Source organism: Euleptes europaea, chromosome 21 (genome assembly GCF_029931775.1).
Source record: "Euleptes europaea isolate rEulEur1 chromosome 21, rEulEur1.hap1, whole genome shotgun sequence".
Classification (NCBI taxonomy): Eukaryota; Metazoa; Chordata; class Lepidosauria; order Squamata; family Sphaerodactylidae; genus Euleptes; species Euleptes europaea.
The window spans coordinates 11,106,438-11,125,279 of NC_079332.1; the positions used below are offsets into that span (position 1 = coordinate 11,106,438).

At 46.3% G+C, this 18,842-nt stretch overlaps 1 protein-coding gene across 1 annotated transcript; it reads right to left on the reverse strand.

Moving 5' to 3' along the window:
* Positions 1 to 781: 781 nt before the first annotated feature.
* CCZ1 (CCZ1 homolog, vacuolar protein trafficking and biogenesis associated) lies at positions 782 to 18,048 on the reverse strand. The gene is made up of 15 exons (XM_056866549.1): positions 17,979 to 18,048; positions 16,044 to 16,141; positions 15,591 to 15,684; positions 14,307 to 14,381; positions 13,512 to 13,559; positions 13,001 to 13,084; positions 12,071 to 12,246; positions 9,399 to 9,480; positions 9,220 to 9,281; positions 8,834 to 8,945; positions 8,524 to 8,557; positions 6,708 to 6,825; positions 3,424 to 3,582; positions 2,712 to 2,839; positions 782 to 1,065 (listed from the first exon to the last, which is right to left on the reverse strand). The coding sequence occupies exons 3-15, from the start codon at positions 15,597 to 15,599 to the stop codon at positions 1,010 to 1,012; spliced, it is 1,143 nt and encodes a 380-aa protein (XP_056722527.1). The 5' UTR covers positions 15,600 to 15,684; positions 16,044 to 16,141; positions 17,979 to 18,048; the 3' UTR covers positions 782 to 1,009.
* Positions 18,049 to 18,842: the final 794 nt, after the last annotated feature.

An 18,842-nucleotide genomic window follows, 5' to 3' on the forward strand; every position in this document is an offset into this window, starting at 1 on the left:
GTTTATACCAGGATCCCCCCCCCCACACACTTTCAACATTTAAAACAGTGCATCTTGGTTTTAGCAATGCTGCAACCATCTTGGAGGCTTATGCATGTTTAGGTCATGTCCACAGAAACAATTCATACATATCAAATTAAAAGAAACTCCTGAGACCCTAATTTGGTATCCTTCTGCTTTAATCTAAGTAAAGTGTCTATTTTTTTTGTGGTTGGGGGTGGGCAGCAAAGGCCCAGAAAATCCGGCCAAGGCTTTTGCCGGGTAATCTGGGCAGAATTACATGTTTGCCAGTAAATGTGTAAAATGTTGCTTTGTTCGCAAAATCAAGCAACCTCAGTAACTGTCTGGGACGAGAGCCCACCGGCATCTTACCGAGAGCGTTACAACCACGGCACTGAAAGGATCGTGCTAACGGTCGTTTTCTGAAATGGTGGAGGACCGTAACTGCTAATGTGGGGGAAACTGATCATATGATGATCCTCCTGACTTGGGATCACCGAACTGAACCTTCCTGCCATAAGGAAAGACTATCCAATCTTCCCTTCCTCCCCAAATAGACATATGTAGCCCAGGATTAGGCAAAAGCAGGCCTGTGGGAGTTGTGACCAACTCTGCATATCTGTGTGGCAGGCCCCCCCCCCGGGGGGGCTCATTACATCTCCTTTTGCTCAGGAGTAAAGAAAAGAAGAGGAAAAACCCTTAAAGTTGTAACAATTACACATTTTATTATTCCAGTAAAATATTCACATAAATATCAGAGAAATGGAATGGCGCGTGTTTAATTCCTTCGGGCTTTAATTAATTTGCACATAAATACTTTAAAATCTAAAAATGGGATGATCGGAGAATTTTTACAGCTTTTGGTAGAAATTAGATCCTTACAAAGCAAGTATTGCTTTACTATTGTCATTGTTCCAGTCAATGATATGACTAATAAACCTGTCAGTGTAAACAAAAATGCTTTTTGGACATTTTCGAGCCACCTGCGGAAGAGCTGGCCCTTGGCAGATCAGTCTAAGAAGAAGATGTTGTTGAACTGTGTTGCACAGAGTTTCTTGACTTCTTCTGCAAAACAAGAGAAGAAAAGGTGCTTTGTGATCTCAACGCCCAATGATAAAAGAGGAACCAAGCACTGCAAAATATTTATGGCCGTAAGAACATACTGACTTTCACTGCTGAGAATTGTCCAGCTTTAGACAATGGCACTGCAATTACTACTGAAATCTGAAGAAGATATTTACTATTTTGAAAAGGACTACAATAATTCTATCAGTCAACATTATTCCAATTATAAGCTACACCTTGGCCGTAGTTTCCAAACCATCCCAGAATATTTTCTCTGAAGCTAATGGCACTACTCTCAAGTATGTCCCAAAAACCAGTTCATCGTGGGAACGCCTTTCTGCCAACCAAAACAGGTGAGTTCATATCAAGGCTGTCAGTATTATCTCTCGGCCAGGAATCGCTATTCCTGTTGCCTTCTAGACTGGGTCCCTCCCTTGGAGGCTGTTTTCCTAAGGTGAGCAGAGGCATGCTAGCCCACCGTACTGTGATCGACATTCCTACTTGAGTTAGGAGCGAGAGTTCACTACCAGCGTGGTGTAGCGGTTTGGAGCGGTGGACTCTGGTCTAGAGAACTGGGTTTGATTCCCCGCTCTTCAACATGAGTGGCAGAGGCTAATCTGGTGTAATGGATTTGTTTCCCCACTCCTACACATGAAGCCAGCTGGGTGACCTTGGGCTAGTCACAACTCTCTTAGAGCTCTCTCAGCCCCACCTACCTCACAGGGTGTCTGTTGTGGGGAGGGGAAGGTGATTGTAAGCCAGTTTGATTCTTAAGTAGTAGAGAAAGTCGGCATATAAAAACCAACCTTCTAAATGCAGCTTTTTTTTCAGGAATTGCTTGTTTTTATGAGCACTCCTCCGGATACTATAATGCGCGTTGTGGTGAAGTGAGGCTATTGCTGAAATTACTAGAGTTGTAGAAGAGTTGTATTCTCCACAGCGTTCCCCCCACCCAAAAAAAGTCTTAACTACAGGTCTTCTTAAAGAATTAAGAAATTTGAGAACTGCCTTTGTTTAAAAAGCCACCTTGAGCCTCCTTGAATTCCCCAGGAACGTTTCCCTGTGCCTTTGCGGTAGTTCAAAAAAAGGCATACAACATGCTTTGTGAAATAAACAGGTTTCGTCATTTACCCCAAAAAGATTAATGCAGAGAAAGCGCCGTGATCTTAATCCTTTTGAATTTCTGATCCACTATAAAAGATTCTTAAATTTATTTAACTTCATTAACACCCTGCCTTTCTCCCCAATGAGACCTCAAAGAGGCTTATATCATTCTCCTCTCCTCCATTTTATCTGAGGTAATTACCCCTCTAGTTCCAAACCTCTGTGTCTCGCTAGTTCCTTTTCACGGAATAGTCCGGCTCTATGTTTTTATTTTAATCTAGGAAGCGGAAGAATTTTAACCAGAAATGGATTCCCAAAACGGCACACAGACTGGCTGGGGCCCTGCTAAAAACGGTAAGACCCCACCACCACCACCTCTACAATTCTGAACTTCCCATGTGTTAATCTAGTCTTGGGTCAGATGACTACAAAAAATTGTGCTTATTCAGAAGTTCAATCTTTACCACCTTTCTTCGGGGGGGGGGAACAACTGCTCTCGGCCAACCCCCCTGGGTGCTTTGGTCATTCCAGTCGCTTCTTACCATTCACTTCAATCAGGTTGGCATTTTTCTGATTCAAAATCACGTATAGTTCCCGTTGATCGGATTTCTTGCCCACTATCCAGTAGTCGCTCATGGCCTTGACGATGATTTCCTCATCGTCATCAACTCTGCAAGAGAACGGTTTGTCAAACGCGGCTCTTAGGATGGCATGCCCAGGAATTGTATTGTATTGTTGTGTTTGCACGTTTTATTGTTGTATCGTGTAGTTAGATAGTTACAGGAAATTGTCTTCACTGTTTTGCACAGTCTGAACTTTGTGTCATTTTGCTGTCAATATGGAGTTAAATTTGGGCCATGTGCTGTTCTTTCTTCCAAGAAGGAATAAACTCAGGCAAAGGCAGTGACTACATGACGCTTTCAGAACGTAACAGGAAAGAAACCGGCGAATGGATCATGGCTTGGTGCATGCTTTCGGATTCCACCCCGCCCCATCTTACAAATGAACACATAAAGCTGCCTTATACTGAATCAGACCCTCGGTCCATCCAAGTCAGTATTGTCTACTCTGACTGGCAGGGGCTCTCCAGGGTCTTTCCCATCACCCACTTGCCTAGTCCCTTTAACTGGAGATGCTGAGGATTGAACCTGGGACCTTCTGCATGCCAAGCAGATGCTCTAACACTGAGCCATGGTTCTGATAGGCGTGGTTGAATTTGATCATTTTCCCATAAAGGAAAAGAACGCAGGTCACCTCGTAAAGTCACTGTTGATGTCTCCGAGAATCTTCATCAAGTCAGGGTGAACGGATGCGAGCGAGATGTTGGGCGTTCTCCTCATGTGGATCGTACTTTTTTCAGCCAGGTTCATGTGGTTGAAGTAGATAAATTTAAACTGGGGCTCCTTCTCTGACCTAGAAAGTCAGCAAGGGGAAGGAAACGGTAAAGGGGTAGGGAAGCACAATCGGGGAGAAGAAAATAGTTCATTAATTGGAGGTAACCTGAATCGAGTCAGTAATGAGGCTTCTTACCATGCTAAAGCTCGCGCTAAGCCAGGGGTAAAAGATTTTTCCCTCTGCCAGCCATCAAAAACATCGACCACTGATAAAGCCACTGATTATGGAGTGATGCTACTTCAGAATCAACTACAAAGAGCAAGTGACCAGATCCCAGGCCCTGCTGAGCCAGAAACGATGTGACGTCACTCCTACAATTCCATGACTCCTTTCTATAACATGGCCTTCGGTGCTGCATAACCTCAGTCGAGTTGACTTCAGAGATGTTCCCGTTTTTGACGGGCTGACTCCGAAGCGGCCCTTTCTTTCAGGCAAACGTTTTGAGAGGCCCTTCTAAGCGAGAGAACAAAGCCAGGTGCTGTGAGGATTACTCGTTAAGATTACCACCAGAAAACTCTAGAAAGAAAAGGCCTTATTCGAGAAGCCAGACCCCTTGGTGTTCAAAAAGCCAGCGTGGTGTAGTGGTTAAGAGCGGTGGTTTGGAGCGGTTGGAGTCTGATCTGGAGAACCCGGGTTTGATTCCCCCACTCCTCCACGTGAGCGGCAGAGGCTAATCTGGTGAGCTGGATTTGTTTCCCCACTCCTACACACGAAGCCAGCTGGGTGACCTTGGGCTAGTCACAGCTCTCTCAGCCTCACCCACCTCATAAGGTGTCTGTTGTGGGAAGGGGAAGGAAAGGCGCTTGTAAGCCGGTTTGATTCTGCCTTAAGCGGTAGAGAAAGTCGGCATATATAAACCAACTCTTCTTCTTCTTCTAAAGCTCTCAGGATCATTTTACAAACTTTTATCCCCGGCTTGTGGTTGTCTGCAACAAGCACTGGAAATTTTCAGGCACTTTGACCTTTGGAACTCAGTTCTTCCTTTTGAAACAAATGTCACGCAACACTTCAAGCCTCTTATCGGGCTAACTTGCCCCCTCTTACATCTACCCGGCTCCATTAGCGCTGAGAGAAGCTGTATCAGGTTCTCAGGATACCACCACATTAAAGTTTAAGGCGGGCTTAATCAGATAAGCTTTGTCACCTTAAGCTGCTGGCACCACAGAAAATGAGCTGAGGGCTCCAGCCCCTTGGAAGGCACAAGCGCTTCGCTTCAGCAAGCCAGCTTGAGATAAGACGCATCAATCGATGCCCCGTTAGAAATGCAAAATATTAATCCTTATCCTAAATTACAAAACATCTTATTTAATAACAAGGTGGCAGGGCTGAGCACGTTGGGCAAAGGGGTTTCAGCATTCTGGAATCCTCTTAGGGTAAACACAGCTGCTGTATCATCACTGACTGTGTCTGACTAATCCCAATGGGAAGCAGGTCTCTCTAGGGGAAGGCCCGGCCTCTCCCTCATCCTAGTTTCTGCTAGACCGGCCAGCAGTCAAGGCACCAACCTCAGCCCTAATGCCTCTGTCAACTTTCCAATCCGTGCCGCACGACACCAGTGGAGACTGCATGCCCCCTCAACCAGTGGCACTGCTTCATCATGCAGAGTGTGTGCTGCCGCGTGTTCTTTCCTTGGGCTTTTTTGCTCCCTGTGCGTGTTGGGGGGGGGGGGACATACCTTGGAGACCTGACAGGACAACGTAGACCTCTGCGGCCTGGCTTTCTCCCAGGGCCTTGGATCTGTTTGCCACCAGACCTGAGAGAAGAACGAAACCAACCAAGCAATCTAACCGTATGAGCCATCCTGGCAGAGAAGTGTGTGTGTCAGTCTTAACGCTATGATCAATCTTGCAGATGTCTGGTACGGGCCAACCTGCAATTAAATGGCTTGTCTCCACTTCTCGTTTAACGGGGGCAGGAGGAGGAGGGAGCAGAGTAGGACCTCAGTGGACAGGGGGCTGCTGGACAACATGGGAGTCTGGCTTCCTGCCCCTTTAAGCCCTGGCCACTTCCTGGTGAAACAATATATAAGAACATAAGAATCCTGCTGGATCAGACCAAGGCCCATCAAGTCCAGCAGTCTGTTCACACAGGGGCCAACCAGGTGCCTCTCAGAAGCCCACAAGCAAGACGGCTGCAGCAGCATGAATTCTGCCTGTGTTCCACAGCACCTAATATCATAGTCCTGCTCCTCTGATCCTGGAGAAAATAGGTATACATCATGACTAGTATCCGTTTTGACTAGTAGCCATGGATAGCCCTCTCCTCCATGAACATGTCCACTCCTCTCTTTAAGCCTTCCAAGATGGTAGCCATCACCGCCTGAGAGTATGAGAAAAGCCCTGCTGGATCAGACCCAGGCCCATCAAGTTCAGCAGTCTGTCCACACAGTGGCCAACCAGGTGCCTCTAGGAAGCCCACAAACAAGACAACTGCAGCATCCTGTGTTCCACAGCACCTAACATAATAGGCATGCTCCTCTGATCCTGGAGAATGGTCAGGTATAAGGAACTACCACATCCACTTGTTAGGCATATAATATGCATACTGCCGACAAAGATAACACTCTTTTAAAACAAGTTCTCACTGTGTGTGTGTGTGTGTGTTAAGTGCCGTCAAGTCGCTTCCAACTCATGGAGACCCTATGAATGAAAGTCCTCCAAAATGTCCTGTCTTTGACAGCCTTGCTCAGATCTTTCAAAGTGAAGTCCACAGCTTCCTTTGTTGAGTCAATCCATCTCTTGTTGGGTCTTCCTCTTTTCCTGCTGCCCTCAACTTTTCCTAGCATGACTGTCTTTTCCAGTGACTCTTGTCGTCTCATGACATGACCAAAATATGACAGCCTCAGTTTAGTCATTTTAGCTTCTAGGGTCAGTTCAGGCTTGATTTGATCTATAACCCACTGATTTGTTTTTTTGGCAGCCCACGGAATCCATAACACTCTCCTCCAACGCCACATTTCAAAGGAATCTATTTTCTTCCTATCAGCTTTCTTCACTGTCCAGCTTTCACACACATACATAGTAATAGGGAATACGATGGCATGAATTAATCTAGTCTTGGTGGCATGAATTAATCTAGTTCTCACTGGTACTATTTAAAAGTATGTTTTATACCCCCAATGAAAAAGAAAATACAGTACGAACCCCGCAATTCTTTTGTTGATGTTATATTGTTCGCATATATCCGAAGCTAATACTGTGAGCTGGGGCCCAACGACGCTGTCCAGTTTACGGCAAAACTCCAATGTTGGCTGGATAGAGGCTGTGGAGGAGTTTGAAAAGGGACAGTGAGAACGTTTTCTCCCCAAGACCGCAACAGGCACGAACCATTTGGAGACTTAAATAAAACAAAACTCAAAAACACACAAAATGTTTACAATAATGGAGCAGATTATCCCATTCCTTTCTACCCAGGAGTTTACCAGTTTGCAACTTTCATAGAACTTCTGTAAAAAAAAAAAAAAAGCTTCAAAGGATAGCTGTATTGATCTGCAGTAGAGGAGTTAGATGTGAGCCCAGTAGCCTTAGAGACCCAACAAGATTTTCAGGGAGCTTTGACTCTCAAAAGCCAGCGTTGTGTAGTGGTTAAGAGCGGTGGACTCTAATCTGGAGAACTGAGTTTGATTCCCCGCTCCTTTACATGAGCGGCAGACTCTAATCAGGTGAACCAGGTTGGTTTCCTGATGCCCACAAGGCCAGCTGGGTGGCCTTGGGCTAGTCACAGTTCTCTAAGAGCTCTCTCAGAGGTCTCTCAGCCCTACCCTACCTCACAGGGTGTCTGTTGTGGGGAAGGGAAGGTGATTGTAAGCTGGTTTGATTCTTCCTTAAGTGGTAGAGAAAGTCGGCATATAAAAACCAACTCTTCTTCTTATACCCTGAAAATCTTGTCGGTCTATAAGGTGCTACTAGACTCTAGTTGTAAAAATGTATATCTGGTAAGTTTCACCTTCCCCAAGGATCCTGTTACGCCCTATCTGGGCACATGGCAAAATTAGGCGGTAGAATCCTGGGAAGTATGATATATAGTTATTACTTCAGGCTGCAGGTGGGGGAAATAATGTTTTCATTCTAATGCTTCCCTCCGTACAAAACTTCTAAAAAGGTAAAGGTCCCCTGTGCAAGCACTGGGTCATTCCTGACCCATGGGGTGACATCACATCCCAATGTTTACTAGGCAGACTTTGTTTACGGGGTGGTTTGCCAGTGCCTTCCCCAGTCATCTCCCCTTTACCCCCAGCAAGTTGGGTACTCATTTAACAACCTCGGAAGGATGGAAGGCTGAGTCAACCTTGAGCCAGCTACCTGAAACTGACTTCCGTCGGGGTCGAACTCAGGTCGTGAGCAGAGTTTGGATTGCAGTACCGCAACTTACCACTCTGTGCCACGGGGCTCTTTCTAGCATGTAGAAAACCAGCAGAGCAGGGAGACAGCAAAGAAGGGTCCTGAATCGAAACTCCCCCCCCCCCAGTTGTACTACACTTGCTTGCCTGGGAGTTACATGGTCTTGCCTACTACACAACAGGCATACTATTGGGCTATGCTCAGTGGTAGGGCATCTGCTTGGCATGCAGAAGGTCCCAGGTTCAATCCCCGGCATCTCCAGTTAAAGGGACTAGGCGAGTAGGTGGTGTGAAAGACCCCTGCCTGAGACCCTGGAGAGCCACTGCCAGTCTGAGTAGACAATACTGACTCTGATGGACCAAGGGTCTGATTCAGCAGAAGGCAGCTTCGTGTGTATTTTCCAAAAGCTGACGGCCAAAATGTTATTTTTTTCCCTGTGTCACTGACACTGAAAGCTGTTCAAAGCAAACTTTCATTTAAAATATCAGAGCGTGTCCAAGGGCCCGCACCTGCCTTAACTTCAGGGGTAGGCAGAGGTGAATAATGTTCAAACAAAGTGATTTGCCTAGCACTAGAGTTAAATCCCCTCGGTGGTTTTGGAGATTAACGTGATACTCACCGTCAATCATAAAACAGACGGCTGCACTCATAGCCTGAAAGAGATGAAAACATTTACAATTTTTTTTAAAAAAAGAACCCTCTATTCTCTTTTTTCAGCGACACTTTTGACTGTCGGAAATTATGGCTCAGATTGTTGCAGTAAACACCACACGAAATCTTGTGGCTCTTTAAAGGACCAACAGCAATCTCCGCTAGAGTTGTTCCACTCTAAGCCAGTGGGCAACCTGAATTCCTGTGCTCTAGGCAGATTTATACGTATAAGAACGCCACTCAAAATCTGGAAAGCGGACAGCAAATTTGGCAGCTACCTTATAAACAATCAAATGAAGCTCTTCGTAAGTATCCTCTGTGTTTACAAATATTTTGGGAAATCTGCATTTTGCTTCTGGGTCATTGACATTCAGAGGTCCAGTGAGAAACCTAAAAGGAGAAAGATCAGGCTTTCTATCCAGAGCAAGAGAGCAGACCTTAAGCCTCCGCCTCAAATGTTCATTCTTGTTCTGGCAGACACCACCCCCACCAAAGCCCTCGGGTTATCCACCAGCAACCCTTGCTTTTCACTCCAGCCTTTGGTAAAGCGCTTCAGACTGTGCCAGCCATGTCAAAATGCTGAATGGAGAGAATCAATTTTATCTTTGGACAACAGCTCCCGTAAGCAAGGCTTAGAACCCATACACAAATGAATCGAGCTTACCTTCCATAGTGCTGAAGATTTCCTGGTATTTCCGCATGTATTGGCGAATCTCTGCCTGCCAACTGAAACGAAAGGGGAAGCTTAAGGAGATGCCCCCCTTTTCTCCCTGGGAAGAACAGCTGAGAAGACAGGAAACAAAAACGGCTTTCACCCTCAAAAGGACAAGCCGTGTGACTCACCTCTGGCTCTATGTGCCTTGGAAACAGAGACGTGGTGAGATATTTGTATAGAATTCTCATGTCATCTTGCTCCAATCCACTCCTGGAATTTGAAAGGAGTAATTAAAGCACATGCTGACAAGAACATTCAAAGGGACATTTGCTAATTACAGAGGGACCCATGCGAGTTCACGTCCATCTACCAGCCCACCTAGTGCAATCCATTCCTCTTGGACTGACAGTGGCCAAGGGGTTTTCTTATGAGAAACCCTTCTAGGAGGTCATGCCAGGCACTGAACCTGGGGCCCTTCTGCATGCAGCACTGAGCGCAATGGCCCCTCCACCTTCACTGATGCATCATTAACTAAATTAATGGCATATAATCAAGCAATCTGAGATAAAGAGCCAGCATGGTGCAGTGGTTAAGAGAGGCGGACTCTAATCTGGAGAACGGGGTTCAATTCCCTGCTCCTCCACGTGAAGCCTGCTGGGTGACCTTGGGCCAGTCACAGTTCTCTCCAAACTCTCTCAGCCTACGCGGAGGCAGGCAATGGCAAACCACACCTCCAACGCCTCTTGCCTTGAAAACCCTACAGGGTCACCATTAAGTCGGCTGTGACTTGACGGCACTTTCAGCCACCAATCTGAGACAAGACCCACAAACCGCCAGTCTCTTGCCAGCGCACAGGTCTCATGTTTGAGAGCTAGCAGTGTGGGTTTTCATTCATACAGGACATTTAAACTACTTGCCAGCCACCAGAGTGGTTCCTGCGCTTGTGAACGGTCATGGAGAAAGTTGAACTCAGGCATGAAAGAAAGACCTGTCCTCTGAGCATCGGGTATCCCACTTGTCTGTTGTCCCCATTCTCGCCCTTAATACAGATTTCTTTCTATTTGCCAACTTTAGGCAAGGGCCATCAGAACTGCTATTCTCTCCAATGCCAGAGGAGCATGCCTATGATATTAGGTGCGGTGGAACACAGGCAAGAGAATGCTGCTGCAGTCGCCTTGTTTGTGGGCGTCCTAGAAGCACCTGGTTGGCCAGTGTATGAACAGACTGCTGGACTTGATGGGCCTCGGTCTGATCCAGCAGGGCTTTTCTCATATTCAGGATGAATACGAATAAATTCAAAGCTTTGTTCTAGTTTTCCCATATAGGTTTTCGTGAGCAAAACCCCCCAGATCAAATGAGGATAACATTGCAAGCTGACCACAGGTATGCACGAGGTCTAGAACTTTGAAAAACATATCCCAATTTGAAGCCTTTTTTATTTTAATACTCCTCTGCTGTTTTTTCTAACTGTTTTATGCAGCCAGCTGTAGATTACTTCTTGCCTTAATCTTTGAGCGCATTCCCCCTCGCTCAACTTCTTAATCACTTTTTTGAATAGGAAACTCTTCTCTCGAATGAAACCGGACGCCCCTCCGCAGCTGTGCCGTGTCAGTAAACACCCTGAAACCAAACACAGCTGAAGAGCAGCGCTCGGGTTTAAAATTGCAGTGATGCTGCAGAGTGCAGATACTTCCTTTGTTTCTGTTTTAAAAAACGCAACGTTTTCTCTCAATGAAGTCACGGTTAGCTAGAAAACAGGCCCCTCTTCCGATCCGGGGGGGCATGATTTATCTTGTACTTTTACAATTATAAATGCTGAAGAATTATCGTGGGCGTTAGGGTCGAGGATTAAAATGGAAAACACAAGTTTCCATATCTCTTGCTGTTGTACTCCAGCTTCGTAACAGCACTGATGACTGGCCGCCTCTGCCAGAAATTTGCCTGGCTTCAGGGATCTATCTTGTTGCAGAAACTTTCAGGTTATCCTTAACAAGGAGCCGAACGTTGTGTCGGAACGTTCCTTTTGTGCGTTGCCCAAAGCAACATCGTCGACACGGAGGTCTCTCCAAAAAGAGGGTTCTCTTACAAGTTTCAGAACTCCAGAGCCTGGAACAGGTTGGCTCACCGATTAGTCAGCATGCCGGGGGGGGGGGAATACATCCCACATTTACTGGTGTTGTTCTGGAGTCCCCCTCCCAAAAACAAACCTGGTGACTGAGGCCATGATAGTGGAGGAGGAGGAGAGTTGGTTTTCATATGCCGACTTTCTCTACTCCTTAAGGGAGAATCAAACCAGCTTACAATCACCTTCCCTTCCCCTCCCCACAACAGACACCCTGTGAGGTAGCTGGGGCTGAAAGACTAGCCCGAGGTCACCCAGCTGGGTTCGTGTGTAGGAGTGGGGAAACAAATCCAGTTCACCAAATTAGTCTCTGCCGCTCATGTGGAGGAGTGGGGAATCAAACCAGGGTCTCCTGATCAGACTCCACCACTCCAAACCACTGCTCTTAACCACTACACCACGCTGGCTCTGCTATACATACTTCATGTTTCTGATCAGACAGGCTTTATTTTACTCTGTTTCTGGCCCTAACAAAACAACCAAGGGAGACTCGGTGGCCACAGGCCAAAATCAGTGTACCGGATTAAAAGGCCCCTGATCCAAACGTCTTGGTCTAGAGCATTTCTCTAGAGAAAAGGCAAACGTTGGTCTTTCCTTTAATGTAATTTAGCAAACAGAAATGCAGGAGCCAAATTCGTCCTGGCACCTCACCAGGTGTGTGAACCAACCCCCCCCCCCCCACGCCAACAAGCAGCCATTAATTTAAAATGTCCATCGCGTTTGCTCCCAGTCACCTACCAGATGAGCTGGTCGTTGTAGAGAAAGGCCGTGTATTTGACGATGCTCAGGCTTTCCTCCATCTTATTGATGAACGACTGGATCCTCAAATAAGTCATCTTATCCAAAGGAAAGAAGCTGATTCCAGAAAAAACATCCAGCAAGTCGCACGACTGTAAATGAAGCGTCTGAAGGTACTGCAGGATTAAGACAGGGAAGGGGTTTTGAGGTGACATGATAGCCTCCACATCAAAACACAGGACGATCCCAACTGACTTTCACAACAGATATTCTGGTGTGTTTCCCTATGTGATGGCACCTCACCATTTTATTATTATTATTATCATTATCATCTTTATTTGCATTCTTAGAAAGGCCCCCTATTTTCTCCTGTGGTAGTGGCTACACTCCTGACGCACTGGTTAGATGTTAATTTCTTCTGTGGTGGGAAGTCTTCTCTGGCAGATGAGATTCTCTGACCAACAAGGGAGGGCAGGAAGGGTTGCGCCAGTGTTTGGCTCTCGTGGCCTTCTCTTACATGCCCAGGGTAATGCAGGTCACCACTTGGGGGTCAGGAAGAAATTTTCCTCTGGGCCAGATTAGCCAGGAATCCTGGAGGGTTTTTAATGGGCATCTTCTGGGCATGGAGTAGGGGTCAGTGGGGTTGTGGGGGGGTAGTTGTGAATTTTCTGCATTGTGCAGGTGGTTAGACCCCAGTGGTCCCTTCCAACTCTATGATTCTTCTTTAAAGCTACAGTTTAAAAACTGAACTAAGAACAGGGAAATGCTCAGATTCAGGGGCCACTTCTAAAGACTCTGTTCAAAGAAAAAGCTGCCCCAGCTCTTCTGAGGATTGCCAGGGTTTGAAAATCACCGCTCAGGTTTATGGTACTTTCATTGCTGAACAAACTCATCTAACACTGTGTTGCTCCCTAGATAGGGAAAACTTACCCGATGGAAGAATTTCTCTAATCTCTCTTTTAGAACTTTCACGCCTCCATCTTCCATGGCTTTCTGGAAAGTGCCGTTAAAAAGCTAAAGACAAAGACAAAAAGGTGAGCTCAGGCCAACTGCGTCAACTTGTTCGCCAAACCCAGATTTGCAGTCTGCTGTTTTGCTTAAAATTTTGGTTCTGCTCTATTATAACCCAGTTATTTGTTAAATGAGTGATGCCGGAGGTACCACTGAAACTTTTAAATGCTTTCCAATGCAGTTTGTGATACGAAATTTGGAAGGAGCTGACAATCTAATGAAAAGTCAAAATGCCCACTAAGCATGGCAAACCCCTTAACTGCACCTATATTTTGGATATGAACATAAGAAAATGCTTACTGGGCAACATTTGGATGAGAAGGGTACTCCGTATTGGATCTGGTTTAATTATGGAGGTGTGAACGTCTCTTCAGCCACCCCAACATAAGGAAGTAAAAGGAAGAGGGGGGAGGGATTAGATTGGCCTTACCTTGTACATGTTGTAACACTGCTGTAACACTGAACTGTACACCTTGTCCTGTAAAATACCAAGAATGAAAGAATCACAACCATTGCATAGATCTTTTTGTATTACGTCATGTACATCTGAGAGCTACAAACCTGTTCTTAAGCTCTATTTTTGTGGCTATGTACTATGTCACTAGTCTCGATTTGTAAATGTGGAACGCGCGCTCTGATTTTTCCCCTAAAAACTTATTGGAAATCCCCATTTGGTTCCACAGAAAAATTAACTTTGTGGCTTGCGTGAAATACTTAGCAGCAAACTACCACTGTATCGTTATTTACTATTTTTTTTCCATTTTGGAAAGCAACATTTTTGTTGGGGGGGGAAACCTTTGTTTGATAAATAAAGAGTGCTATGATGCTGTTATCTAACCACTGTTAACATTTGCTCACTCAATTGAGTTAAGAAAGTTTCAGAGGGTAGCTGTGTTGGACTAAGGGAGCTCTTGAAATCTTATATCCTGAAAATCTTGTTGGTCTCTAAGATGTTAAGAAAGCTCATTCTTGTATCTAGTCTGCATTCAGACTTAAACAATGATCCTGCCCCCCAGAAGATGGTTATTAAATTATCTTTTTAGCCGAATTAATTGCATTCTCCATGTACCAACTTTGGTAAACACAGTTCCATGAACACAATGCTCCCATTTTTTCCATCTGTTACCTGAACAAGGCTGTTTTACCAAGCCAAAAGGGAATGTCTACCATCGTTGCCTTCATTAACTACCACTGAAATAACTAGGACAGAATTGCTGATCCTTACCAGTAACTCTTCTTCTTGATACTCAATGGTTGGTTTGCCATCTTTCTGTTTTCCTATCGCAGGATTCCGCACAACCTTGGAAATGGAACAAATGGGCATTACTTGTTCGTTTAGAGCATGGGTTCTCAAGAAGGGGGGAATTCCCCCCTGGGGGGATTTTAGGGTTCTAGGGGGGACATTGGGACCACTATTCAGCAAATTGTGATGTCCTGTAGATTATGTACAATCTGTAAAATTGTAGTTTGGGTTTTTTTTAGTTAGACTATTTTGGGAAGGGGGGAGTTATATTCTGAACAATGGTGAAAGGGGGGAATGGAGCAAAAAAGGTTGGGAACCACTGGCCTAGAGTGTGGCTGACACCTGTCTGTCTTCAGGACGCAAGGTGATTAACAAAACAATGAGGGGAATGAAATACACAAAATAATACAGTAATAAAATCTCTAACAGCCCAAATTTAAACTACATGAACACATAAAGCTGCCTTATACTGAGTCAGACCCTTGCTCCAAGGTCAGTATTGTCTACTCAGACTGGCAGCAGCTCTCCATGGGTCTCAAGGGGAGGTCTTTCACATGACCTATTGCCTGGTCCTTTTAACTGGAGATGCCAGGGATTGAACCTGGGACCTTCGGCATACCAAGCAGGTGCTCTGCTGATGACCCACAGCTCTTCTTTCCTTCTTGAATTGGGAAGTGAATCCAATGGGGCTTTAGTTCCTAGTAAATATGTCACTAAACACCAATTTTGTCCCTGTCACTAAGTAAGAGAGCTGGAGTGGAGTAATGGTTAGTGTTGGACTAGGATCTGGGAGCCCCATGTTCAAATTCCCACTCTGCCATGGAAGCTTGGGGGGTGATCTTGGGCTGGTTATTCTCCCTTGGCTTAACCTACCTTGCAGGATTGTTGTGAGGGTAAAATGGGAGTGCACAACCATGCCCGGTGTTCCTTGGAGGAAGGGAAGGATAAAAATGTACAAGAGAGGCACCATAAGGAATTTTTGCTAGGCTTGGCTGCAGCCTTCAAATACCACTTCCCCTCCTGGAGTTTCTCACAGCGGAGAATTATATTGCAAAGGATAAATTTAAAAAAATGTGTAAAAAGTCCTTTGCAGACTGGCAACTGGTTTGGTAATCCTGAAGAAGCTGACTTAGGCACATTCTATCCATGCTTCCAGTCTTATCCAAAGGAAGTAAATATGTGCTTCTCTAGAATATCCAAAGCTGCTTTAAGAAGTCCCCATAGAAAGGCTTAACAGGATAAGATCCTTCATTTGTGCATATATACCATAACCATCCAGAAATTTTCTTCAGGCTCATTGAAGAACTGTCTGTTCTTCTGGGTATGCAAGGACTTCGCTGGTTTCAAAGGACTAAAGGTCCTGAAAAGAAAAGAAAAAGCATATGAGTGAACATTTGGGACACACGAGCATCATCAAACATTTAGTCGACAACAAAAATTGTTCCTGGGTTATCTAGATGGAGCACTGCCTATGCAAAGTTCTCTTAAATAAGTGCAGAGGGAAGGTGGCCCAGGCTAGCCTGATCTTGTCAGATCTCAGAAGCTGAGCAGGGTCAGTACTTGGATGGGAGACCGCGAGGAAGCCAATGGCAAACCCCCTCCACTTCTCGCTTGCCTTGAAAGCCCTTTGCCAGGGTCACCATAAGCCAGGTGCGACTTGACGGCACTTACCGACACAAAGAAGTGATAATGCACTACGCAAACAGAAGGGTTTGTTACCTCGTGAACTGGACGATCGCTTCACATAATCCGACACTTCTGATTTTCTCATTTTTTTCTACTTCATTTGGATAATAAAAAAGAATCTTCTTTTCTTCCTGAAATGAGAAATGTGACTGGTCACCTGTGCAGCCACAGTCCTTGCAAATTATTGGTCTGAATGGGCTAAGAGACCACGGTCACATCTTCCAGTAGTCATGTGATGTCACAAACACACAATATGTTTCCCTCTTGTTATCTTCCCTGTGCTATTATGACTTTATAACATTGAGGGCACTTTCACACATGCCGAATAATGCACTTTCAATCCACTTTCAGTGTATTCTAATGATTGTTTTCAAGTGGATTTTGCCTTTTCACACAGTGCATTGAAAGTGGATTGAAAGTGCATTATTCAGCATGTGTGAAAGTGCCCAGGTGTGAAATGGCAAACTCACAAACAATCGCTAAAGTGCGCTGAAAGTGGATTGAGAAAGCACATTATTCAGCATGCGTGAAAGCGCCAGGAATATACTGCTTTTTATTCGACCTATCACTTTCATGGTATGATTCTAATTTTCGGGGGGGGGGGGGTTTCAACCATGTTTTGTAATGCGCTTCCTGTTTGGCCAAACACCTTTGCCACACCTTTCAACCACCTTTGCAAACCCGCCTTTTGATTCCCACAGAGGGAGAAAGGTGGACTGCGGCCATTGATGCATGGGTGGTTTTGCCTTGGATCTGCCGCTCTCTGGATGCACATTTTCCCCATCTGAAATCTCGAAACTCTGCATGGGCGGGGGTGGGGCTTATTGTCCAGCTTTGAGAATTTGGATGGGGAAAACGTGTATCTAGAGAGCAGCAAAACCTCCCATGCATCAATGGCCATTGATGTAAGGGAGGTTTTGCCTTGGATATTTGCCCCTCTCTCGATGCACATTTTGCCCGTCCGAATTTGCCCAAAACTCTGCAGGGGGGGCGGGGGCTTATTTTTGAGTTATGAGAATGTGGATGGGGAAAATGTGCATGTGTGTGTGTGTGTGTGTGTGTAAAGTGCCTTCAAGTCACAGCTGACTTATGGCGACCCCTTTTTGGGGTTTTCAGGGCAAGAGACTAACAGAGGTGGTTTTGCCAGCGCCTTCCTCTGTACAGCAACCCTGGACTTCCTTGGCGGTCTCCCATCCAAATACTAACCAGGGCCGACCCTGCTTAGCTTCTGAGATCTGACGAGATCAGGCTAGCCTGGGCCAACCAGGTCAGGGCAAATGAGTTCGACACCCCTGCCTTATGGGGTTTTCAAGGGCAAGAGACTAACAGAGGTGGTTTTGCCAGCGCCTTCCTCTGTATAGCAACCCTGGGCTTCAAACAAACAAATCTGGGTAAATCATTTACATCATGCAATGAAAAGGAAAAAAAATGGCATGGCTATGTATATCCCTTTAACACTAGAACCTAAGATTTTATATGAAGATAATGATGGGAGGATCCTCTTGGTAGAAATTGTAAGTGGTTTCCAAAAAATTTTGCTAGTTGGTATCTGTGCACCTAATATTAATCAAAAAATGTTTTATAATAATTTGGCATGAAGAAAAAAATGATCTGGATGGGGGATTTTAATGGAGGGATGGATCCAAGATTGGATAGACCTGCTTAGCTTCTGACAAGATCCGGCGGGCCTGGGCCAACCAGGCATCTAGAGAGGGGCATCTAGAGAGGGGCAAACGCCCAAGGCAAAACCGCCCGGGCCCCAACGGCCAACGGGCGCGCGAGGGAAGGAGGGAGGCCGACGGGGCAAACAGGTGCAAAACCTGGGCGACACCGGAAACGCCGCTCTGGGCAGGAAACGCCGCGGCTCCCGCGGCCCAAAACACCCCAGGTGCGGTGCCAGCAACGCCGCGGCCGGGCGAGGAGGAGGAGGAGGCGGCGCGGCCTCTCCACACCAGGCCCGGCGTTTACCTCTCCTTCCCTGGGCCCCAGCCGCGGGTTGTAGACGAAGAAGCTGAGCAAGGCCGGCGCCTTCTCCGGCCCACCTCCCGCCGCCGCCATCCTGGGCCCGGAAGGGAAAAGCGCCTCAGCCCGCCCGGCACCATCGGCGGCGCGGGGGGGGGGGAGGGAGCGGCGCCGAGCGGCCCAACGGTTCCCCGGGCCCGGCCTCTTTCTCCGCCCCGCCGGCTCTTCCTGACGCGGCCGGCGAGGAGGGCCTGCGTGGCTCCTCCCGGAGGGGAGGCCTCCTCCCTCCCTCCCCTCGCGGGGGCGGCCCGTGAGGCGGAGCGGAGGCCCCGGCGGCGGGGCCTTCGCCTCAGGGACGCCGCCCCGGGGCGGCCTGGGGGTGGGTGGGAAGAGAAGCCACCCTCACACGGATATATTGTGTTTTAACATACGCATCTTCGTGCCCTGCTTTTTCTCTCCCTCATTCGGGGACCCGAAGAGGCCGGGCCGCATTTGTTGTTATTTATTCCTTATTTCAATTTATAGTCCCGCCCTCTCACACACACACCCCCCCCACTCCCGACCGAAGCCAGGCTCAGGGCGGGTAGTAAACGTAAAACGAGACAAAAAATTTTAATAGTAATAGTAGTAATAACAGTAGAAAAGGGCAAGAGTCCCGTAGCACCTTAAAGACTAACAAAAATATTTTCTATAGTAGAAAAGGGCAAGAATCCAGCAGCACCTTAAAGACTAACAAAAATATTTTCTATAGTAGAAAAAAGCAAGAGTCCCATAGCACCTTAAAGACTAACAAAAATATTTTCTGTAGTAGAAAAGAGCAAGAGTCCCATAGCACCTTAAAGACTAACAAAAATATTTTCTATAGTAGAA